The sequence below is a fragment of the Phocoena sinus genome, chromosome 17, assembly GCF_008692025.1.
Source record: "Phocoena sinus isolate mPhoSin1 chromosome 17, mPhoSin1.pri, whole genome shotgun sequence".
In the NCBI taxonomy this organism is placed as follows: Eukaryota; Metazoa; Chordata; class Mammalia; order Artiodactyla; family Phocoenidae; genus Phocoena; species Phocoena sinus.
Window position 1 is genome coordinate 75,215,693 of NC_045779.1, and position 24,512 is coordinate 75,240,204.

General features: G+C 51.4%; 1 protein-coding gene across 1 annotated transcript in view; it reads right to left on the minus strand.

The window, feature by feature from the left end:
• The window catches only part of COL22A1 (collagen type XXII alpha 1 chain), a 242,480-nt gene that overhangs the window by 132,579 nt on the left and 85,389 nt on the right, over window positions 1-24,512 (minus strand). Inside the window, exons 12-21 of the mRNA XM_032609582.1 lie at window positions 23,855-23,908; window positions 22,989-23,024; window positions 21,873-21,926; window positions 19,949-19,993; window positions 10,610-10,663; window positions 9,896-9,940; window positions 4,678-4,722; window positions 4,374-4,403; window positions 4,047-4,100; window positions 246-299 (exon numbers count right to left, since the gene is read on the minus strand). Coding sequence (XP_032465473.1) covers window positions 246-299; window positions 4,047-4,100; window positions 4,374-4,403; window positions 4,678-4,722; window positions 9,896-9,940; window positions 10,610-10,663; window positions 19,949-19,993; window positions 21,873-21,926; window positions 22,989-23,024; window positions 23,855-23,908 — 471 coding nt within the window. The remainder of the gene's footprint in view (window positions 1-245; window positions 300-4,046; window positions 4,101-4,373; window positions 4,404-4,677; window positions 4,723-9,895; window positions 9,941-10,609; window positions 10,664-19,948; window positions 19,994-21,872; window positions 21,927-22,988; window positions 23,025-23,854; window positions 23,909-24,512) is intronic.

Here is a 24,512-nt window from a genome sequence, read left to right on the forward strand (position 1 = left end):
TATACATGACTCATGGCAGACCACAGACTCATCTGCATGAGATGACCCAGGACCCAGCTCAAGGCTGAACACATAACCCATCCTCAACTACTGTTGATGAACTCAATCTAAGCCTTCAATCTGCTTCCAATATTCATCCCAAGCTCCCAAGACTGGGGTCATCTCCTCTGTCTGAGCAGCTAAAATGGGGGGTGGGGGCAGTGTGGCTGAGTTGGGGCACCAGAAAGGAAAGACAGTTTACTTACTCGGAGACCTTGCGAACCAGGAGGTCCATCCTTGCCTCCTGGACCCATCAGACCCTTTAGAAGGAGGAGAAAGGGGAAAAAACAAGAGAGACAGACCACGGTAAATACTGAGTAAAGACCACGGGATATACTTGGCCCTGTCACTCTCATTGGATAGGAGAATACCATCCCATTCCAGTGGGGAAACTGGGAGGTTGGAAGGGAAAAAAACATCCTATTCCCTCAAATCTGCAACACTTAAAATGTGTGCACCTATCTGATGTCATTAAGTGTGATTAACAACCGAGGTGTAGGCGCCATCATTCATACTTTAAAGATGAGTAGAGTAAGGACCACAGGCCTCGCATCACTGCTTTGTAAAAAGTGCACACAAGAGAGGTGCCTGGAATCCAAGTGTCTTTGGCTCTAAGCCTGGTGCCTTTGCCCCTGTATCTTGCTGGCTCGGCAAGAACTGGCTTGGGTTATCTGACTCTCCATCAACTGCGATATGCAAATGACAGTCTGGATAAATAAATGAAACCATCTGAGAAAGATCAATTTCCACAAAGCAAAACCCACAAAAGACAAAAAGCCAACTGGTGCGGAAAGAGGTCTTGCTGACCTAAGTAAAATCCTGCCCGTTACACCTCGCTAGGTTCCTGCTGCCTGACCTCAGACAAGTCACTGGGCATCTGTGGACCTCAGGTAGCTCATCTCCAGCGTGAGCACAATAAACTTTCCTCCCGAGTGGTTGTGAGGACCACGTGAAGAATGGGTACTAAAGCCCTGACAAAGCACCTCCTGACAGCACCTGCTTTATACCCAAATGTATTACTGAGGTCACCTAGAATATGGCATGAAGCGGGAATGGGAAAATGGAAACTTCAGCTCTAACGGAGACTCTTATCACCAACTGTACGGGTGAATTTGGGCCAGAAGTTCCCTCTCTGTGCTCCAGCTTCCTCATCTTCAATAGTAACGATTATCACGCAAACAGCTACTACTGCCACAGTCTGCGTAACTATGAAGTGATGGAATTGTATTTAGGTCTAAGGTCTTTTCCCTTAATAACACCATAAAGATGAGTACATGAATGTACAAACTGTAGTAATTAAAGGTTTAAATCTCCCTTCCTCACGAGGATTACCGCAGTGAGCTCAGGGCACACGTCAAGGGAAGGAAGACCCTGCAGAAGTGAGTTTTCATTAAGCATCAAGAAATGTCTCACATTTGGTCTGCCCAGCTGGCCCTTCTTTATTACACTCAACCAAACACTGCTAAAACTACCAGAACCTGTTTCATCCTGGGGAAAGAATCAAAGATGCAAAAAGCCTGCTCAACAAGGATGGAGAATGCCGTACACTGTTTCTATTTAGAGAACGGGATACATGTTCCTCTTTCTGGGATTGCTAAGCACAGACTCAAAATTTTCCATTCTCAACAGAAGTCACTGAAGCCAGATTCTCGATCTGATTCAATCCAAAGAATATTTAGGGAGCAACTGCTCCGAGGAAGGCCCTGGGCTAGGTGCTGCTGGGGGTTCGAAAAAGACAGAAATAACAATTGATATCAGTATTGGGCTTAATAAGGCTTCACAGAACACTGCTTCCTACATCAACTCATTTCACCCTCACAGCACATTTACGTAGGAAATGATGTCGCTGACAATGATTTCCAACTTAGGAAAGCAGAAGAGGATAAGAGGGGTAGAGTTCAAAAACCCAAAGCTACTTGGTGGATGAATTGGGGCATGAAACCAGATGCTCTGGCTCCTAACCCCAAGCGCCTCCCATGGCCACACTGCTCCTTATGAGCTCAGACTGCAATCAGGTCCCGCTCCGACGTCCCTCTTGAGTATCTGTCATGGGGGTCCCTCCTTCATAAGCACGTATTAAGTTCCCACCATGTGATAAACTTGTGGATTTAGAGACAGGAGGGATATTGGCTGTGGCCTTAAGAACCTCACACTCCTGGTCTCTCATCACTGCTCCCCACTTTTCACAAGGTCTTTAGGTAGGGTTTCTGAACTCCTTCCAAGGGAATTTCATCAGCAACACCGTGCATTGTACTCAATCCCATTCTATCAAGAGTATGTAGCCCAGAGGACCTCTTCAGAACCCTGGACAGCTCCACTGGGCTGCAGGGTTGAGGTATTCTGGTGTTTGCAAGTACTGAGTTCAGGACCCTCTCCTTGTCCTATACAATGGGTCACAGGAATGACACATGCAGGGGATTCTCATTAATCATCTAGAGATTGCAAGTGTCTACTCACAATTATTTCTTTTTCACACTCCTTTCACATGGATCAGTCCACGTGCTTTCATCCCTATATCTCCAGCCTTAATATTTCGATTGATATAAAATAAAGTATGTGACCACAAGTGCTTGAGGTTTCTTCCTTCTCTCCCTCCCTCATTTACCATAACAAAGTTTACATGAGGGGGAAGGACGGCCCGTTATTACATCCCAGATCCCAGAGTGAGAGATCAAGAAGGCTGCGTCATGAATTAAGCAGGGCTGAGCACTCTTAGCTTCTTATCCCTTAGTGGGAGCCGCTAAGTTAAAGTAATTCTCTCCTTTGTGCATCTGAGAGGAGATACTGCTGCACTGTGCACTCAGGAATGAAAAGCGCACGGACTAGTCTGTCAGACAGATCTGGGTTCAAAGCTCGCTTTTGCTTCTTAGCTGTATAACTTTGTGCAAGCTACTCAGTATCTGTGTACCAATGTCTTCATCGGTAAAAGCCGAAAAATAACAACTTCACCCTCGCAAACTTAATATGCAAATGTCTGCATGTAAAATATACTACAGTACAGATGGTCAGTACTTGCCAGTTATGCTCTGAACTATATGGGCATATATGCACGGAGAGCTAAATATCGACAGCACACTGCATTATCTACTTTGAATCTCTCAACAGTTGTAACAATGGCGGAGAGCTCCGGAAACCAAGCCTTGGAAAGGTTAAGCAAGGTATCTAAGGTTATCGAGACAGAAGGGAGCTTTTCTGACCTGAACTTTTCGATGTGAAATTGTTCTAATTATACTGGAATTAAAAACATTTTCTAAGTTTCTTCTAGTTTTGTCCCAGCAAAAACATATACATTTATCCTAATGAGGAATGGGCCTTATCATAAATTATAGATCTGATTTATGAACATTTCAAGATAAGAGTTGTTTTATTTCCTTCAGTAAAACAGTCACTTGAAAGAAGCAAAGGCATGTTACCAGGAGGAGCAAAGGTCCAATCACTGACCTGTGGAATTTACTGTATTCTTATTAATTATCCTGAGTATCTGAACGCACATCAAAAATGATCACAGAGTCCCTTTGAATGGCCTCTTCCCAAATGGTTATTTACATATCATTAAATTCTTAACAGAGGGAGAAACCAAAGGCTGAAGTGTTCCAAACCACTGCAAAGTCAGTGTTAATCAGAAACATGTGAAAAGCAAGTGTGCACTGGAGATGATTCAACTGGCATTGAAGTGTCCAATGTTTTTATTCCATTTTATCTGAAGGGAAACTGAAACCGCAGACTGAACACCAGAAACCCCAATCCTGGCATGTTTGGGACCGGGAGCCCTGAAGGCGGGCTGCCTGGGCTTCAAGTCCAGCTCCACACTTGCTCACTGCATGATCCGTGCCCAGTGATTGCAGTCTCCAAGGCCCAGTTTCCTCCTGTGCTAGATGCTGACAACAACCCCCATCACTCAGGGCGAAGGGAGGAGCTTCTGAAATAACGCAGAGCTCGGAAGCGAGAATGGCTATGATTTTCCAGACCTAGAGGTGTGGACCCCGGGCTGGGGAGGGATGACTTACCGGAGCGCCTGGTGGCCCAGGAGGGCCCTGGTGACCTCGTGGTCCCGGGGCTCCCTGGTAACACAAGTCAAGCCAGAATTAGTCATGACTCCCCGTCCTTATGCCCCGGGCCACCACCCATGCATGACCCTTTGCTGACTCAGAGTTTTCTTCCCAAGTTCCCAAAGGGGACCCAGGGTGGGAATCTGCATTCTTGGCAGAGATAACTTGACCTGTCTCTGAAGGGCTCCACCTGAGCTCAGCAAGCAGTGTCACCCCGCGCCGGTGGCCTTCCTATTTCTGCCACCACCTAAAGCCCCACGATGGGAGGACCCACGTCCCTCTTACCTGCTCGCCCTTCAGGCCCTCTCTCTGCACCTGAGGGACAAACCAGACGTCAGCAAAGCCGGTGGCACTTTCCTAATCGCCCCCCTCGCTCCACTGCGCGGCGCGTAGGCGCACGGCATGCTGGGAAGCAGCAATTTCCGACTCGCCTCTGACTTTACCCCATTTTCAGCGGGCAAAGCCTTGTATCCAGCTCGTGTCATCAGAACAGTCCCGCCTCATTCTCAGAGGCAACAACTCTCCCAACTACACAGTCCTATCAGTATCTGAGTCCGTGATTCCAACCACTGGTGACTGCATCACTTACCACTGAGCCCGGTACCCCAGGAGGTCCTGCAGGCCCCATGGCGCCCTGCGGAGAAATGACAAATGTTCCAACAGAGGGTACTTTGTTCCCTTTGTGCATATACATACACATACATACACACACACACGTGTGTGTGTGTACATATATATATATACACTTCCTTTTTCAGATTCTTTTCCATTATAGGTTATTACAAGATATTGAGTATAGTTGCCTGTACTATACAGTAGGCCCTGTTGTTTACCTATTTTATAGATAGTAGTATGTATCTGTTAAGCCCAAACTCCTAATTTATCTCTCCCCCCTTTCCCCTTTGGTAACCATAAGTTTGTTTCCTGTATCCGTGAGTCAATTTCTCTTTTGTAAATAAGTTCAGTTGTATCATTTTTTTTTTAGATTCCACAAATATGTGGTATCATATGATATCTGTCTTTCTCTCTCTGACTTACTTCACTTAATATGATAATCTCCAGCAATCCCACTCCTGGGCATATATCCAGACCAAACTCTAATCCAAAAAGATACATGCACCCCAATGTTTACAGCAGTGCTGTTTACAATAGCCAGGACATGGAAGCATCCTAATGTCCATCGACAGATGAATGGATAAGGAAGATGCCGCACATATACACAATGGAACATCACTCAGCCATAAAGAGAATGAAATAATGGCGTCTGCAGAACACGGACGGGCCTGGAGACGGTCATGTTAACAGAGGGTACTTTGTGACACCTGCTCCTGCGGGCTCCCACACCCCAAAGGCCCCTGCTTACCCATGCAAGTCCTCGGGACCACCTCCTTCTCTGTGCTCCAGCACACATGCCATCACGTGGGCTGGCTGACTTAACAATCGCAAGTGTTCTGTCTCATTCATATCTCTGCATCAAGGCTGTAGGAGCCTTGCTCTCACTTATGTACCCAGTGCCTAGATCTGGCTGGTGCTCTTCCCACCACTTTCCTGCTCAAGAGCATCCCTTGCTCCACTCTCCAGCGAGCACCTGCCCGTAGCAGGCTCTGCACTACGCACATCGAGAAAGTGGTTACACCCTATGGTGCGTCCTCTGTGCCCGGTCACGGGTTCAGCACATGGTCAGCGCTCAGTAAGTACTTAGCAAGTAATAACTACCACAGATGCTGTGATGAGGCCTGTCCATTTTCACCAGATCATGATGTACAGAAGTTTTGTTTTCCGCCTCCTTCTGCCTTACCGCCAGGCTCTGATGGCTGTGGCTAGGTCAGGTTTTCCAGAGCGTGGGCTACATCTTGGTTCTACATTGGGCACATCTGTCGACAGAAAAATCTTCACTGTTATTACCCTAGTGCCCTAGAGCTAAAACGAGGACACTGCTTGTAGCCAATGTTCCCACATGTAGCTTGGAGATATGACTGCATTTTCCCTAGAGGCTCGCTCAGGGAGCACAGGAAGCCTTGAAAAACTACTGTTTAGTAAGTTGGCAAAGAGTAAATGAGTTGCTGGATAAATAGGAAAGCATCTATTAAACCTTAAGGCCGAGGAGTAAGAATGAAGGACTCAGGGCACGTCTGTCACCCTTCATTGCATTTGAGGTTCTATCTTATGGACAGGACCTGTTTCCTCTGACTGGTGCGGTCACAATTCTGATGGTCCCACTGCTTTCTTAGACTTGGAAAAACTCACATCTCTTTACATAGCATCAGGTGTTTTTCTAAAACCTCAATTAAGAATGTCTTTTTAAACAGACTATTTTTAGAGCAGTTTTTAGCCACACAGCAAAGGTGTGTGGCAAGTACAGAGTTAACGAGTGTGGATTTTCCTTGCTGTACCTGCCTTTCTGTTTCTCACATGCAATAACCGGGTCCTGCCTCAGACACGTGTTTCCATTCTCGCTTTTCCTTTCCATGACGCCACCACCCACATACACACGGGTGCACACACATGCTCACACACAGCACTCTTTATCACCCTATACCCTCTCCACACACTTCCATGACCTGGACGCAAGCCCAGCTGCACGCAATCAGAACCCAGCTCGGGTGTGTCTTCTCCATTCCCCCATGAGCCTGCTTCAACTCTCCCAAGCAGGAGTCTTTTTTCCCTACACTCCCCCAAACCTCATTAATATTTTGCTAATATGATTGTTAGAAGACATTCTGAACTATACTGTAATACTGTTGTGTGGCCGTCTTAAATGTACAAAATATAATATATATAAATATTGATACATATAAAATATATACATAAATATATATAATATATAAATGAGAGAGAAAGCATTATGTGGCTGAATAATGAATCTTTTGAGGTTCATAACTGTATCTTTCTTCTTCTTTTTTTTTTTTTTTGGCGGTACGCGGGCCTCTCACTGCCGTGGCCTCTCCCGTTGCGGAGCACAGGCTCCGGACGTGCAGGCTCAGCGGCCTTGGTTCACGGGCCCAGCCGCTCCGCGGCATGTGGGATCTTCCCAGACCGGGGCACGAGCCCGCGTCCCCTGCATCGGCAGGCGGACCCTCAACCACTGCGCCACCAGGGAAGCCCTCTTTCTTCTTTTATTTACACCCTGCCTCATTATTACATTTATTTTTATTGTCTTCATTGTTGCGTTTCTCATCATCATTACACCACAAAAGTGAATTTCAATGATAGTTATGAAATCAATTAATCAACGCATGTTTTCTCACTTGCACAGGTAACGTTACAGACTATGAGATCAAATGTATTAAACCATTATTAAGGAAAACTAAGATCCTATAGTCCATCCATAAGAATTGTGTACGTATAGCTAATAGTTATCGGATCCTTTTTAAACGCCTGGCCTTGTTCCAAGGACTTGACATGAAGTAAATCTTTTCCTCTCAGATACTACCCTACCTTAGAGATGAGGACACTGAAAAAGCTAGTCTGTCCTTGAATCGCTTTCTTTCCACTACGAGGGTGTCATGTTTTTCAAAGATCTATTTTATCCCTTGGGGGAGTCAGCCTCTAAGATGGCCCCTGCCTCCTGGGATTCACATCCTGTGCAGGACCACGCTGTACCACAGCTCATCTATGTGGCCAGTAGCGCACAGCAGAAGTCATAGGTACTGCTGCAGGATGAGGTTATAAAACATGACTGTGGATTCCCCCTGCCAAACCCCAGTCTCAGAGAGCTCACAACGCACTCTAGGGAAGTGATTTCCACTTCTGTGAGCAGCCCTAGGGAGGACCGTGTAATGAGGCCAATGGCCACCAAGGAACTGAGGCTTCCAACCACCCTGTGAGTGAGCTTGGAAGTGGATTCTTCAGATGACATAACTACACCCTGGCGACAGCTCGGCCTCCTGGGAGACCCTGAGCCACAGGAGTCCAGCCGTGCCGCTCCTAGATTCCTGGCCCTCAGAAACTGGGCGAGACCACACTTCTCAGGTTCAGGATGATTTGTTATGCAGCAGAAGATAACTAATATAACCATGGAGTCGATCCATTAAAACTCTTAATACAGAATAGGTAGAGCATCCCCGATACCGAGGTCTGTGGTGCATCATCGTACGGGCAGGTAGATCTATACACCTTGGTCTGTAGCCACTGTGGCGTCTTGAACAAGACACCCTACTTCTCTGGGCCTCTGTTTTCTCATCTGTAAAGTTAGGGGGGTTAAAGGGTCAGCTCTATGGTCCCAATGACTTTCTCAAATTGTAAAGCAGCTAAGATTTGTCCCAGTGATGTTCTCTCAGAATGAGCTAAGACACATTCTATCACCTGAGAACCACTGGTTTCTCGACTCTTCCAATGAATGCCCCATTTCCTACCGTGACCCTTGACCGTGTCTTCCCATTTCTGCTGCATTCATCATTATAAGCAATGTACAACTCAGCTGCTTACCAATCGGGGGGGCCAAACACACACACAGACACACAGACACACACAGACACACACAGACACACACACACACACACACACACACACACAGTATTGGGAAAGAGCTGTCACCTAGATCCAAACTTTAAGACACATTCCCTCTTCAGGACTTGAAATAAACTATTTATTTTAGGATTTAGCATCCCCTGTCAAGGAACTGCAAGAATACATTAAAACCCTGACACTAGGATAACGTAACAATGTAAATCTCAACTCTAAAAATACTTCGAGAGAGAATAATTAACTCAGCTAGAATTGAAGCCCAAGTGAGCAAGCTTGAAAGAGATCAATACTCTCCAGCCACCTTTCCTGAACAGAGGCTTTTTTAGCTTGTGTATCTTTTTATTTATTTATGACTATAACCTGTCTGCTTCGGTAAAGAGTCAGAGAGCAGCCTTTCTCTTTGCCTTTGTTTTCAGCATGTGCCCAGCGAGAACTCGTCTGGATAGGGCAGTGACCTTCACCTGAACCCTGCAGCGTGACGCTGAGAAGCGCGGCATCCCCGGTCTCACCCTCCTTGGTTTAGCTGGACTTCTCCTGCTCCCCCCCAGCCTCTCTCCTAGCTGCTCTCAGACCCAAAGTCTGATGTATCTCCTAAGGGCCTAAGATCTGGAAGAAAATCTTTCTCTTGTACTCAAATGCAGGGCTCTATTTCATGACTCCTCCCACTATAATCCAGAACACAGCACACCTTCTTAGTTTCCCTCTGTGACCCTGAATGCCTGGGAAGGTTATTACCTTCATACGGTTTCACCGCACGTTTACAAAGAAATTTTACATGCAGTTCTTTCTGTTGAGATAAAGAAATCCTAAGCAGCAAATTCAGTGAGTTAAGCCTTGCTGTGAAAATGCTCTAAAATAGATGACCAGCAGGGTGAGATAAAACCTTATTTTATTTATGAAATATCTAGCACATTTTCAGGAGTATAATTCTGGTTTAAAAAAACAACAACAACTAAATGTTGCAGAGGAGAGAGAAGGAGAAAAGGAGAGAGGAAAAGGCGTCTGTGCGGTCTTCTTCTGCGCTTGTTCATATTCTGCGTTAGAACAAAAAGCCTTTTAAGGGCAGCACGATATTTTAACATGTCCGGATGTTATAGAATAGGGATTTCTGTTTGTTTTTTAAATAGATTTTTATTCCTAAAAGTAGAAAAAAATGTTTCAGTACAATAACCAGAAATTTCTTGTAGGCTGAGTTCTAATGCCTGACTCACCACCTTTGTCTGCACTCTGTTCCCAGAACTCCAGCCTGGGCGCTCCAACACACACCCCCCAGGCCCTGATTCATTCAGCTCACACACCTGCTTGTCAAGAGCCATCTGTCACCCCAGGGCCTGGCTTACCTTTTCTCCATGGGGCCCTGGCACGCCAGGAGGGCCGGGTCTTCCCTGGAGGAAAGAAGGAAACAGAGGCCATCAGGGGCAGCAGTGGAGAAGGAAGAGGCTGAGGCCACTGCACCTCCAAATCTGTACCTGGCCTTTTCCCCAGAAGGCACCAGGCCCCTTTGACAAGGCTTCCCAGACTGCACCTATTGCTAGAAAGTTCTTCCTCAACTAACCCAATGCCACCTCCATGTGGTCCCCTTTGGACTCATAGATGCATCTTCCCACGCCATCCTACACTTGCCTTTATTTTCCACTTAACAGTGTATCTCAGAGAATATCACATCAGGACATTAGAAGCTCTATTAACTTCCACATTAATTTTATATTATTCTCCTGTATCTATTGATGAGCATTAGGGCTGTTAGTAACATTTTACTCTCGGGGACAGGACTGCACTGAATACAGCACTCTGAACACGTGCGCGTCGCCCATGGCCTTTACGTTAATGATCACGTGTCGTACTGCTGAGGTGAGAATGGATTTAACGTGGTGTGTTCTCTGGAATCCCTCCACTCTGGCGTGGAGGAGTCCACGTGTGGCCGTAAGCTGGGGGCTGGTCGCTAACCCTCCTGGAACCCCCAGCCGAGTAGGACAAAGGCCACAGCCCCCAGGCCCTACGAGCTCTGCACAGGCCCCAGTCCCGGCCGGCCCCCGGAGCCAATGCCTGCCTACCTGCTCTCCAGTGTCCCCGTGCTTCCCGGGGAATCCATCCAGGCCTCTCTCCCCCTGGCAAAAGAAGGAAAGAGAGGAAATGAACAACAGAGGGACATCCCCGGGGTCAATGTCATAAAAGAGGAAAGGCAAGCAAAGGCCCTTAGCTCCCGCGCATGCTCTGTTCTCCACGAGGCACCAGGAGAGCCAAACACACACACACGGCAGCCGAGAGCTTATGTGTATTGGGGGTCAAGGAGCATAAGTTAAAGGTCAGGGAGAACACATTCCCATCTCTGCTTCTCATCTAAATCTGTGACCAAGTGAAGACCACACAGCCTCTCTGAACCACACTGACTCCTTATCTCATGGGTCTACATGGGGGTCAAAAAAAATAATAAATGCACGGGGCTTGTAACGCAGCTCATAAAACTGTGGACACATTTAACACATCATTCATCCACCCAGAAAGTGTGTATAAACGTCCACTGTTCGCAGTGCGTGGTACAGACCTAAGAGTTAATTTGCTGGAGCACAGTGGGCTACCGTCCACACAACCTCCACCCATCAGCTTACGTTCACACAGGTGTGAATCTCTTATTAGCTCTGGAATCTTGGGCAACTTGCTTCACCTCTCTGAGACGTTTCTGTTGACTGTGTTTCCTGGGGATGAAAATTATCCCTTCTTTGAAAGATACAGATGACTAAGGAATGAGGTGACTTATCTAAAGCGCCCACTTATGACGGCCACTGGATAAATACCAGTGTTCCCCTCCAAGCCATGCCTGTGATGCTGGCGTGTTCCCCTCGTGGCTGACTCGCCGGGTCCAGTGTCCTTCTCCCAGCCGGGCCCTAAGAGCTCAGCTGATGGAGAGAGAACCCTCCAAAAGGTGGGTTCATGCTGGTATCCACAGCCTACGGCACAGCCTCCAGCAGCCCAGGTTCCTTCTTGCAGTGCCTCCATCACAGCAGCTTCTCTCGTTTCCAAGGGCCACGCTTGCCGCTCTCTGCTGCTCCTCCGTGCCCTCAGGGCTCATGTAAACGTCACCCCTTTGGCCTTTTAGTCCGGATTCCACGTAACGTTCTTCCCCAGCATGGTCTCATATGTGTCTCCCTCACAGCCCTTAATCCAATTCACATTTCTTCTCCACGTGACCACCCTTCTCTCCCGTCCCCCAGGAGGACACGGGCTGGGTTTACTCTTTTCATTATTGCGTCCCCGGAGCCCAGCCTGGAGAGGCAGTGTGGCCCCGGTTGACACGACTGAATGATGCAGCACTGCACAAGGGAAGGATTCTGAGCTCTCCTTCTACTTCCCTATAACTTTATTTCTTAAGTTCTTTCTTTCCTTTTTTGTTGTTGTTTTTTTTTGCGGTACGCGGGCCTCTCACGGTTGTGGCCTCTCCCGTTGCGGAGCACAGACTCCGGACGCGCAGGCTCAGCGGCCATGGCTCACGGGCCCAGCCGCTCCGCGGCATGTGGGATCTTCCCAGACCGGGGCACGAGCCCGCGTCCCCTGCATCGACAGGCGGACTCCCAACCACTGCGCCACCAGGGAAGCCCCCCTTCTTTGTTGTTTTAATGTTGGCGTGTCTTTCAGGATGCTGTTTTGAATAAGTGAAGATTCCTGGTTTTCTGCTCATCTTTGCTCTGCTGGTCCTGGGTGCCTGCCTGAGCATGCTGACTGTATACCCAGCCCACCTCTGGTGACTGCAGGGCAAGGTGGGGGCTTCTTTCTCTCAATCTGGGGGCAAAAACTGATGCTTCCCACTGGACAGTTCAAGCCGAGGTCAGGGGAGGAGACGCCCAACTCTGCCGCTCTAAGTGCGGGGCCTCAGTTAATCACTGACAACTGTCCGTGGATCCCTTGACTCCCCAAATCCACTGACTTAGACTTAGGGTTGTTCCAGCACCTCTTCCTACTCTGCAGGCTGCATTGTAGTTTCCCTCCACTCTGCATCTATGTAAACTTAACCATATATATTTCCTAGCTTTCAGAAATGATTTTAAAATCCTGGAACAATGATGTACGCGTTTCTATTTTCAAGCACTCATATATTAACTCTTAAAGTCTCTCCATCACACGAAGGTCGGGGTGAACAGAGAGGAGAGCTGCCTGCAGTTTCTCTCTCTGCCAAGTGATTCCACGTGTGCTACTGCATCTTCTTTTCCTCCGAACGCTATGGGGTTGGCAGGTTTGAGGATGACTCTGATGAGGAAACGGAGGCCCTGATGTAAGCCACTTACCCCAGTGAGGTGTGACTGCATTGGCACCAGAACCTGGATTCCCCTGACCCTCAATCTTCTATGTCTACCACCCCATGGGGTCTGAGCAGAGGCCCCTAGAGGACCCCAAGCATCTCTTCCGTTGATTCCCAGAGCAGCTGATCCGGCAAGAACGCCAACCCCCTCATTTTACAGGGGAGGAAACTGACAACCTTAGGAGGTAGAGCTTGTCCAAGGTCACACAGAAACTTAGCAATGGAGCCAGGACTGAAGTCAAGGCCTCCGGACTTCCATTCCAGAGCTCTCCTCGTGGCGGGCCAGCCTACTGAACGTCCCCCGGGGCACTTCCACAGGGCTCAGCAAAGGAAGGAGTGTTGACCAGGCACTGTTTCACAAGTCCTACCTCGCAGCCCAAGTCCCTATTTCTTAACAGCCTTGCGCTTACTCATCAAGGTCAGTGGAGCCCGGAGGCAAGACTTCTCCCAGCTGCCACTCAGGACAGCTGCAGGGTGCAGGGCTCGGGCTCGGCTGGACGTGGCATCGGCGGTCTCTCTCCCTGATCAGCACACAGAGAGTGGGGCAGGAGGGATGCGACTGGGGTGCTGATAGGTGTGTGCCTCCAGGAGCAGGGGATGAGAGAGGGAGGGAATGAGCAGGAGAGGACGGACGAGGGACAGAGATGAGCCGAGGGACAAAGAGGCAGAGAGATGTGGATGGCGACGGAGCCGGAAGACAGAAGACGGCATTCCGAGCGGGTCTTTAACTGCAACACCCTCCGAGCCCTGCTGGGACAGGAGGTGGGGCGGAAGTCACAGGGAAGCGTGGGGTCAGCGTTCAAACTAGCGCGAGCACAGCCCACCAGAAGCGTGGAATATGCAAATCAAAGCAGACTCAATCCGTGTCTGCAGCATCTTCTGAGTACCAGGAGCTGAACACACACTATCTCCTTTAAAATTCACATCAGCCCTATGACACACTGTCCCTGCTTTCAGTAAAGGAAACTGAGTCTCAGAGATTAAGTGTGCCATCCTGGCTCACACAGCTCAAGAGGGGAAGATCTGGTATTCACTGTCTGAATCCTGGGGGCTTGCGGTGAAGGCAGGGGGCGGGGGGCGGGGGCTCCCCCAGGCCAGGTCCACCTGCTGTTCTAGGTCTCCGACAGCAGAGGTCACACGCAACCCGCTTAAAGCACAAAACCCGCCCACAGCCCCTGCCATCTAGGCTGCCTAGTCCTGAGGACCCTGAAATCTCCGTGTCCCTCCGCACATTTAACGCGGGAGCGGGTGTGTGGTGTGCTTCCTCCACTGGGTATTTGTTCCATAAAGATTTAACCACATGCACCCAGCACACAGGAGAAAGTCAACAAATACTCATCCCAGTGACACCTGGTGGGCAACACTGCCAGCCCTTCCAGAGCTACGTGGATTGAAGGCCATGGTCTTACTGACGACTCACCGTAAGACAGAGTTGGGGGCTGGTGTGGGCGGGATGCACCATGGCCACAGTCCCTTCAAAATTCCCACTCCCTTTCGTTAAACGTTCAGGGGGTGCCTACCGGGTGTCGAGTCCTGTAGCTGCTTTCACAACTAATTTCGTCGGATCCTCAGGGTCACTTCCTGAGACAGATGGTGTTACCTCTAAATGTTAGATAAGGACACAGGTCAGAGAGACTAGAAGCTGGTGTGAGGTCCCAGAGCTGACAGAGGCAGGGCCAAGGTAAGACTGGTCCTGTTGATTCCAAAGCTGGTGCTCTGACCGTTTCACTCCAGCCCCCGAGGCCTGGGCTTCCCTAGTGCCAAACCAGGGTGGGCAGGACCCCTGGAACGTCCTCCCTGGGGCCTCAGGAGCTCGACTGCCACACTCACCCACCCGAAGTTGTATAGGAAGCACGGTTTCCAGGTAGAAGAGCTGGGGCCGCTGTGTCCAACTTCTGGCCCCTAGGGAGTGGACTCCTCTCTTTGTGACTAACTAGATACACTGTACCATTTGCCAACTGCCCCAAGCCCAAAAGCCCCTGGACAACCCATTCGGGCCTCACTGCCCCTCAGTCACTAGGAGGTGCTTGTGCCTCCACACCTCGCTGCGCCTGCAAGGCACCTTCTGGAAGATGCCTGAAGCAGGGGCTAACTCCCGGCCCCCACCTCCCAGAGAAGGCCCTGCCACGTGCCTGACGGAGGTGGCCTAGCGATGCGTGGCCACTGGCTCTCTCTGGCCCAGCTCCACGTCTGGCCAAGCCAGGCAGTGGGATGCGCCTGTCTCAAGGGGAGATGGAAACTTCCTTCTTGCTGATTTAAGAAATCTGAGAGGTTCACGAGAAAATAAGCTGTTTTAAGTACTCATCAGATATAAGGGCTGGAAAGGAGCCTAAGAGATCATGCAGCTCAGGCTTCTTGTTTGATAGATGGGGAAACGGAGGTGCAGAGAAGGAACCAGCTCTCCCCAGGGTCACGGAGAAAAGTCGGCAAGGGAGCCGGAGCTCAGACCCAAAGCTGAGCTCGCAGGGCTCAGGTTATGCAGGCCCCCATCTTCCTCTGTCGGGCTGTTTCTATACTCTCTTTCTCCATCTCTCTCTCTCTGACTCCCCACCCTCCATAAATATGGCATGTGTTGCCCGGCACTGCTCTAAGCATTTTACAGATACTAACTCATTTAATCCTCATGGTAGCCTTACATAATAGATACTCTCAGCACTGAGGAAACCTGAGACTCAGAGTTAAAGTTAAACTAAACTCTCCAAAGGTCACACTGCTTGCAGATCCCAGAACTAGGATTGAAGGCGCAGGCAGACTGGCTCCAGAATCACTGTGCGGGGCTTCCTCTATGCCACGATGCTGCTGCCTGGTGCAGCCTGGGGAGACTGAGGCTGATGGGTCACCGGCTGCACTTCCTCTCCTGGGGCTCCCCTGCAGGTGGGTCCCCATTTCCCGAGCTTCCCTGCAAGGTGGCGCCTGCAGGGGGCAGGCCTGTGGCCGGTCTGAAGAAACAGCCCCCGGGGAATGTCGACTGTTCAGCCCCGTGTGTCCTGCGGGGAAAGCCCAGATTGGGAGTGAGACATTTCCAGCACCTGCTCGCCTTATAACGGGCTGCATCAGGAAACACATCGCCTCTGGGCTCAGTTCCTCCCTCTGGGCTCAGTTCCTCCCTCTGGACAATAACGGGAAATCTCCAGGATTATCTGCGGTCCTTTCCAGATCTGATAATTTAGAACATTGACAGGAATGCAGCGTTTCTTGGCTGGAAAAAAAGTCTTAAGACTCCAAAAGCTTAATAGACAAGCCGCCCAGCATTATATGGGAAAAGGCTGTTACTTCAAAACAGAACTTTGGGAAGAACAAAGCACTGAGTGTACAGACTGAGTTTTCCCTGAAACACAGGTGGGAAAGGACACGAATGTTTGTGGATGTGTCAGTTATGTGCTGGACACTCTGATTCTGTGGTCTCATCCAAGGTTCCAACAAGATTCAGGGAGTCTGTGCATGTTTCCATTCCGCAGATGAGAACCTGAGGCTCCGGTACAACAAATGGCCGGCCCAGCTCCTCTGGTGCAGAGCTGGCTCCCCCTAGGCCCACGAAGAGTCCTCAGCTCTGTACTTCAGTCTCGACTGAAACCCCGGGCAATGCAAATTCCTCAGAAGCTCAGCTTAAACTGCTGCGACCAGGGAGCTCAGGAGACCATCTTTCGGACGGCGCAGTGTCCCTGCTCTGCTTTCTGTCGGTGACATTTCCTGGCTTCCATGACATGGTCCATGCAGCTTCCTGTTCACCATCTCATCCACTCCGGAGGCTTCACCTAAGCCTAAGTGCTAAGATGCATCTTCTAAATCCACCCTACGCATCTCTAAAGAAGTCCAAGTTCACACACCTGTTACTGAAGGTCCTCTGTAATCCGAGTCCGACCTTGGCTCCTGCATCACTCCTCACCTGGTGCCCAGCGCATCAGTAGATGAGGCCTGGCCAGGTGCTCCGTGTCAGGTACTACCCCAGGGCGTGAGGCCCCAGAGGTGTATGAGGTGAACAGGGTGTGAGCAGCGTGCTCAAGTTGCCAGGGGGCTACAGGCGTGTTTGGGGGTGAAAGGCAAACAAATGTGATACACGTGACCCATGAGGGTGAAAACCACAGGGGCTCCAGGGGCATGGACGTGCAAGCTCTGGGACAGGCCTGGGGACCGAGGAAGACTTCTGAGGAAGTGGCGCTTGAGCAGAGAGCTGGAGGAGGTCACACAAATATTTAAAATATTTGTAGCTGGGCGCTGGGGGCGGGGTACATGACTGGGGAATGAATGGATGAATCAACTTAACTTTTCACATGCTCCCAGTCAGACTGCAGGCTTCTTAAGGGCTGAAGTTATGCTTTTACTTTTTTGGGTCCTTTCCAGCACATTAAAAAAAAAAAAAAAAAAGCACTTAAAACATAGCTTCAACTGGGAGGATTCCTTCCATATTCCCTCATGAGGCAGAAGACACTTGTGGGAGGTGCGTCCGGAAACCCCAGGCACTGCGTGTGAACCAGATGACGAACAAGGGCTGAGAACAGGCTTCTGGCTCAATCCAGATCCCACCCGCGATTTTACAATGCAGGGGACTGAGGCCCAGTAAGGAGGCTTCTTTCCCTTCCTAATTTCCTTTTGCACACTCCACATCAGTGCTGCGCGGCTTGAGCCCATGTCTCCCGGACCCCAGGGTGTTTGGTGGCACGTGGTCCCCACATGAAGCAAAGCAGAGTCCTCTGCGGGTGGGGGACCCTCACGAGCTCCTGCCCGTGGGTCCTCAGATGCTGTGACGGCAGGCTTGGCCCAGCCCCGGGCCTCAGGCAAGCGGCAAAGCCACAGCCTTGACCCCTCTGTGCGGGGAGCCCTTCCCAGGGGATCAAGCATTGGGTGTCTGTGCCCTGCAGTGCTGTGTCAGTACTGCACGTGGATCTGATGCAAGGTCCCGGAGCTACTGGGGGGCTGCATCCACCTCCTGTCCTTACACGACCCAGCCGTGTCCACGCTACTGTCCTTTGCTTCGGTTCCCACACCTTCGATTCACCAGTTATCCTTCTTATGGGGGGGGTCTGGTCTGAGGACACAGGACTCACCTGTTATTCACTGACTGGTCTGGCCAAGGCCTACGGAGGGCTGTCCACGCTCCAGGCTGTACACTGGGCACTGCACACCTCACAGGACCACAAAGTAAGTTGACCCTGTGAATCCGTGTGGCCCACTGAACTCCTGGGGCCTCGAAAGCAGGGCCTGTCCTGTCTTCACTGGCGCTGCCACCGTCAGCACAGGACGTGAGGCACCGGGCACTCAGTAATGGCTGGTGGGACACTGAAGGCCTGGAGGCCAGGGCACAGGCCTGGGTCTCTGATTGTGCCCACAGGCGACAGCCAGGGGGGTGTCCGCGCACCTGGGCCTTTGGCCAGAATCACTGGTGAGCCGGCCACGCACGCACTTTGAGCATGGAGTCTCAGGGTCCCTTTTGCTGGTCTGGAGCTCAGCCCTACTGCCGGGTCCGTTCCCCAAACCCTGCCTGTTCCCACGGGGCCTTTCAAATGAGAACCTTGTTCCCTCGTGCGCCAGAGCTGCCCATCAAGCCCTGTGCCTGGATCCTCAGTTATCCCAAGTGTCACTTTCAAGACTCTACCTTATAAAGGGAAGGAGCAGGGGGCCACAGAGGGGCGCTCTACCTGTGACCAAATGCACGGAGCCACATGAAATCTCTCAAAAGAACCAAGAGACGCAACTCATAATGACCATGGGGTAAGGTATTTCACTTTTTAAGCTACAGTGATTAAAATTTAATATCCACACAAACAGAAACCAGGCTTTGGAGCTGAGGTGGGGCGTTATGCTAGCCTCTGCCCCCTCCTTCCTTCTGAGGAGCCTTCTGGGAAGCCTCGGGGCCACGTGTTTCCAGAGCCACACAACACATTCATTTCCTTTGACTGGAGCCTCCCTTCTGGGGGAGCAGCCTGAGGAAACCATCCTAAATTTGAAAAATAAAGCTATCGGTGCAAAAATGGTCACCAAAGCAGTGTTTTTAATCATGAAAAACTGGAAAAAAACCCTAAGTGATCAATAATAGGGGAACGGGCACATAAATCACGGTCTAGTCACACAATGGGACGCTGTGCAGCCATTTAAGATAAATCGTAAAAGTCTACAGCAGCATATGTTGGGGAGAGGCTCCATGCAGGAACAAGAGACAAGACAGATGCAAAGCAGAACATGTCACGTGTGACTATATAGGAAGACACGGGACACACAAGAACAAGTCCTACAGGGACTTGGCCACCGCAGTTGTAGCAGGATGGTGGAATTAGAGGCTGTTTTTTCCTTATTTTCCAAATATACTGAAATAAAATTAAGTTTCTTAATAACTTAGACATTCCCTATAAAACTAGTAACATGTACTCTAGGAAGATGGAACAGGGTAGCTGCTGAAAAAGGGTCTGGAACATGGCCAGTTTCTAGCTCTTGATCTGAAGGAGCCCCATGAACAGATGGGCCTGGGATTCCTGCGAATTAGACGCCAGCTGCTGTCTGGCGAGGTCAGGGGGGATATGCGGTCCTCACCCCCACCCAGCAGAACCCTGAGTCTTCTACGGCCTTAGCACCCATAGAAGGATCTGGTCTGAGGATTACTTGTGACCCGGCGGCCTCACTACGAAGGCACGGCCAGCCCAGCCCGCCCTGACCACGTCACCTCGGTGGCAACGTGCGTTTACAAGTCTCAGCTGAGGTCAGGTCACACCACTTGATGCATGAGGCTAAACGTGGGTCCCCAAGGCCACAGCTGTCACCATGCTCCCTCCCTCCGTGGGAGAGTCAGGTAATCGAGGTGTGGAGAACTTGTGCAACTTGCCGAGGGAGATGTGAGTCCATGGCAGCAACCGGAACTGAGTCCGGATCCAAAGGCTCTTTCAAAAACCCCTCTGGCCAGGAAACCCGAATTCCTGTCTCTGCAAGGGGACTGCAGCCCCTGCAGGTGCCGAGCCCACAGCATTCTGGGCCCAGACCTTACGTTCAGAAGGCCTCCTCTGCACCGGGCTTCACCCACCAGTGCGCGCACGCACGCACGCACACACACGTGCACACACACGCTGTCTGTGGAAAGCTGCACTGATTGACTGAAACAGGTTGGAAATACCTTTTCACCTCGGGCTCCCTTTTCACCTCGTTCTCCATGGAGACCCTGGGGAAGAGGGGAAGAAGAGTTGAGTAACAGGACAGCCCCGTCCAGCTTCTCCGGGCTGAGTGTGAGGCCCGTGGGCAGCCTGCCTCCCGTGCAGACTCACTCTGCACAGCGGCCTGCACTCCCCCCCTCAGGCCGGGGCAGCGATCTGGGTCCCCCGCTGCGTGAGGCGTGAGCTCCCGGGGCTGGTCCCCCCGCCTGGGTCATCAAGGTCCTCCCTGTTAAGACTTGAACCCACCCTGGTCCCTGAGCTCATCTGGTCAGTCGCAGGAAGGTGGCCTTGGAGTCAGTCCCCGCTGCCACCCAGAGCCTGTGATTCCGTCTGATCATGGAATGGCGGAGCAGCCCAACACTGAACCGGAGACTCTGGGCCCCTTTAAGCCACATTCCTCCACCTCCCCCAGGGACAGGGCCGCTGCCCCACCCTCCATCCACCCTACCTTCCTCAGGAGCAACACCTAGAACCTGCACTAAGGACTCCCTCCCCTCTGTGAGCAGATGCGATGGAAACGCCAGCCGAGGTGTTGGCTTCTCTGACCACAGGATTCAAATTACGGTCCCTGCCCCGCCCGCCTACCGTCCATCCTCCTCACCAGGCTTCACCTTCCTCGAGCACTCAGCCCCACGGGACACATCTGTGGCCTCCCCCAAGCGGAATGGCAGCCCCATGAGGGCAGCGCCTCCTTTCCTTCAGCGCCGCACCCCACGGTCTGGAAGGGCAGCTGCCGCCTGATGTCCATAAACACTTGTTGAATAAGTGAGCCAAGGAATGGCTACATCAATCCCTTGGTTTGCACGAGAATCTTGCAGAAGTTCTACCTGAAGGCCACTGCCCCACACTACAGTGCAGAGATCAGAATGCACGTGTGTCTGCTCCTCTGAGATGTGTAGGGTGTGCAGTGAGATGCCAGGTCACCAGCACCCCCGCTGGTGGAAGCATGGCTTCTCCCGGGCAGGAATGCAGCTTGGTGCATGGCCCTGCAGGAGAGGCCTGAGTACGTCCTGTGTTACTAGGTGAATGCCCTGTGTCCCCTCTCTCTCCTCTCCCTTCCTGGATGCTCTAAGAAAAAGAAGTTAAAGGGGGCAGACTGCCCAGGCCTGCTTGTGGATCCCAGGAATAATACATACATCTTTGGTGCCTGGAGAAGAGGCACAGGGCCAGAACACAGGATGCCTTCCCAGAAGGCAGAGGGTCTGCGGACCACTTAGGCCTTTGGGGGCAGCTGGATATACAGGCCATTCTAATTCCATCCAAATAATCTGGCCAGATACACAGAGGTCAGAGGTTTTGAATGCCCCTGAGGCAACGCAGGTTGCCTTGTTTGAAAAGGACCTTGAACACTGCTTCTTTCATTTGGAGATCATCTCAAATCTTTCTTAACAAGAACCAAAAACAAGGTTAGAAGCCCAAGAAGACACTTTGCTCACTATATACCATATCTACTTGTTCATCGGTTTATTCGTGGGGCACTTGGTCACCAAACATCCCATGTGTCTGGCACTGTTCTAGGGGCTGAAAATTTATAATAAAGACTCCACTCCCTTCTGGAGCGGCTGACTAGACAGATTGGTGAAAATGGCTTCTTTAGGTCAAGTGTCAGAAATACCTGGGCTGCTGGGTAAAAATGCAGATTCCTGGGCTCCACACAAACCTGTTGCTTTAGCTGGGAATGGGGCCCTGGGAACGTGCACTTAAACGTGATCGCTAAGAGATCCTTTAAGTACCATAACATGTAAGCATTTCTGGTCTAAGAAGAGTCACCCATGCTTCGCTGCCATGTCCTCCGTGTACAGATGCGGGATGAGGACCTGTCAGAGCCTGGGTCCCAGTCCCTGGCAGGGGCGACAGAGCCCCCTCCACACAGCTGCCTCTACTTACAGGAGCTCCGACGGGGCCGGGAGGTCCGGGAAGTCCAGGAGGTCCTTGGGGTCCCTGCAGAAGCGTGTTCACAAAAAAAGGTTTGGGAATGGCAAGAAGAGGCAGGAGCAGAGGCCACACTCTGTCGGTAACCACGTTCAGGGCTGAGAGGGCTGCTTCTCACCCACCACGTGCCACCGTGCCGCCTGCACGAGGTCTCCCCGAGAGACCCCTCCACCTCCGCTGCTCCCTGCCCCACGCAGAGCTCGTGCCATGTCCTGCCTGGTGGAGCCAGGATTCACACGCAACTCTGCTCGGCTTTGAGGAACAGGAAACGGTGTGCTGAGCCGTCATAAGGCCAGTGCGGCTGTCTCGTTTCCACGTGCCCCGCGGCCCACGGCCACGCCAGGATCTGGCCAGGACATGTGCACAGCTCCCGGTCATATGACTGATTCCCTCAGCGCATCGCTCACACTTCGCCGTGGGGCCAGCACAGCCCAGACGCGTCCTGACAAAGCCCAACGGGAGTCTGCAGGGTCTGGAGGCCCCTCTGCTGCCCGGACCGTGGGTTGCTATGATTTCTAGGCTACTAAATGGGCAATAGCTGTTAAAATCTATTAAAATTAAAATGTTCTTTTCCTCAGCCAAAGGTATCCCAATTTTTGTCATCTAGCCTACTGAAATAAAAATACAGTATACGTAAGAGGAACGCGTACACGTGCACACATGTGTGTGCATTTACTGATTTTAGGGAAAAACAGAAGAAATTAGACATAACCTTGAGGGCCACAAATAGAGGAAAAGCTATGTCAATTAGGACACATCCATATGATGGAATAACACGCACTGATTAAGAGAATGGGTGGTGTCGATCCGTACTGGTGTGGAAAGATGCGCCTCTCGTTACAAAAGATAGATGGCAGAGTACGGTACGATTCATTTTCCGTAAGCCTTCAGGAAACATCACGCATGTGCGGACATACACACACGAGCCCGGGTGTGGTGCATAAGCAGCGTAGGTAGGGAACCCATTTGGGCACCACCTCTACACCTAAGGAAATGTTACCCAAAAAGTTCGTTTTGCATCAAGATCTGTGCACCAGGGGCATGAGAGGAATAACTCAAAGCAACACTCACCCGCACGCCCACCTCCCCAGGCAGCCCCGGCTCCCCCTGCACACACAGAATAGCGTGTGGTCACAACCCGGCGGACACAGGCCCAGGCACCCGGGGCATCTCTTCCTGGAACTAGAACTCGGCACGGAAATGATGTAGCCACCGGTGAGCTGAGACCCAGCTCCCCCAGACACTCTTCCTACAAGCAAAGGAGCTGATCTCCACTGCGGGTGTTCATCACCTCAATCCCCACCCACTCCTGCTGCTGGTCCAACAAAACTCAGCTGAGACAGAACAGTGGAGCATGCATAGCGGCTCGCGTGCCCATCAGGGGCCGCCAAGAACCCGAGCCGGTTCCCACTGGGTTCTTGCTGGAGAAGAGGGCCCCTGTGTCCTGGATCAGACTGACCCGGCTGAGTTGAGGTCACATTTTGCCTGGGGTCCCAGAGTGTGTTCCAACTCAGAGGCTGCGGGTGCAGAGGTGGAGTCGGGGTGCCCCCCAGAGGGAGGCCGGCTGGCCACGCGGGCTGCGGCTGGGGTCTCACCGACTCCTTGAGCTGTGAACTGGGGACTTGGGAACCGAGCCCCTCAGCTTGGACCTCGACTTGGTTCCAGGTCTAGGCATCGGACAAGACCTCCCACGCAGGACTGCCTGTCAGCTAAGTGAGAAAACAGCTTCCAGGGACATACAGGTGGCAGACGCCTGGTGGCAACGGCTGCTGCTGGTGATGTTATAACTATCAGGCTGGCCTCCAGGGACCTGGGAAGATCCTGGTACAAACAAGTCCCAGCTCAGGCCTGGCCCTGGCAAAGGCCACCCCACTCGGGGACAGGGGACCCTGACAGGAGGTCCCAAGCCCGGTGCTGCCCTGTGGGAACAGACGTACCTGCATGCCTTTGCTGCCGTCTCTCCCAGGGGGACCCGGCAGGCCCAGGGAACCCTAGGACGAGAGAAGGAGAACAGCAATTAGGACCCTAGGACGAGAGAAGGAGAACAGGGTGAGGACAGCACTGGAGACAGGCTCTCAGGACACTGGTGCAGCGGAGAGAGTGCCAGACAGGCCCTGTGGCCAGGACACCACGACTCAGAGGGCAATTCACAGACCTGCAGCCTGGGCGCCTCCTGGGAGAGGGTGAGAAATGCAGATTCTCAGGCTTCACTGGAGGCCTATTGTATCAGGGCCCATGTTTTAACAAGACCCCTCCGGGGGGTACGTATGCACCTGACAGTGGGAGTGAGACGCCCCTGCCCTGCCCTCCCCTAACTCGCCGTGTGGCTGACCCCCCTCCAGGACCGGGGTCACACACGTCAGCACAGCACCAGGCCAGAACAGGGTTCTTGACCTGGGCCCCATCAGCACTGGGCTGATGGTTCTTTGTTCGGGGGTGGGGAGGCTGCCCTGGGTGTTGCAGGACGTCCAGTAGCACTCCCCAGGTGTGACAACCCAAAATGCCTCCAGGTATCGCCAAACGTCCCCTGGGAGGTAAAACTCACACCAGTTGAGAACCACTGGGCTAGACCAGGTATTAAAAATGTTTCTTAAG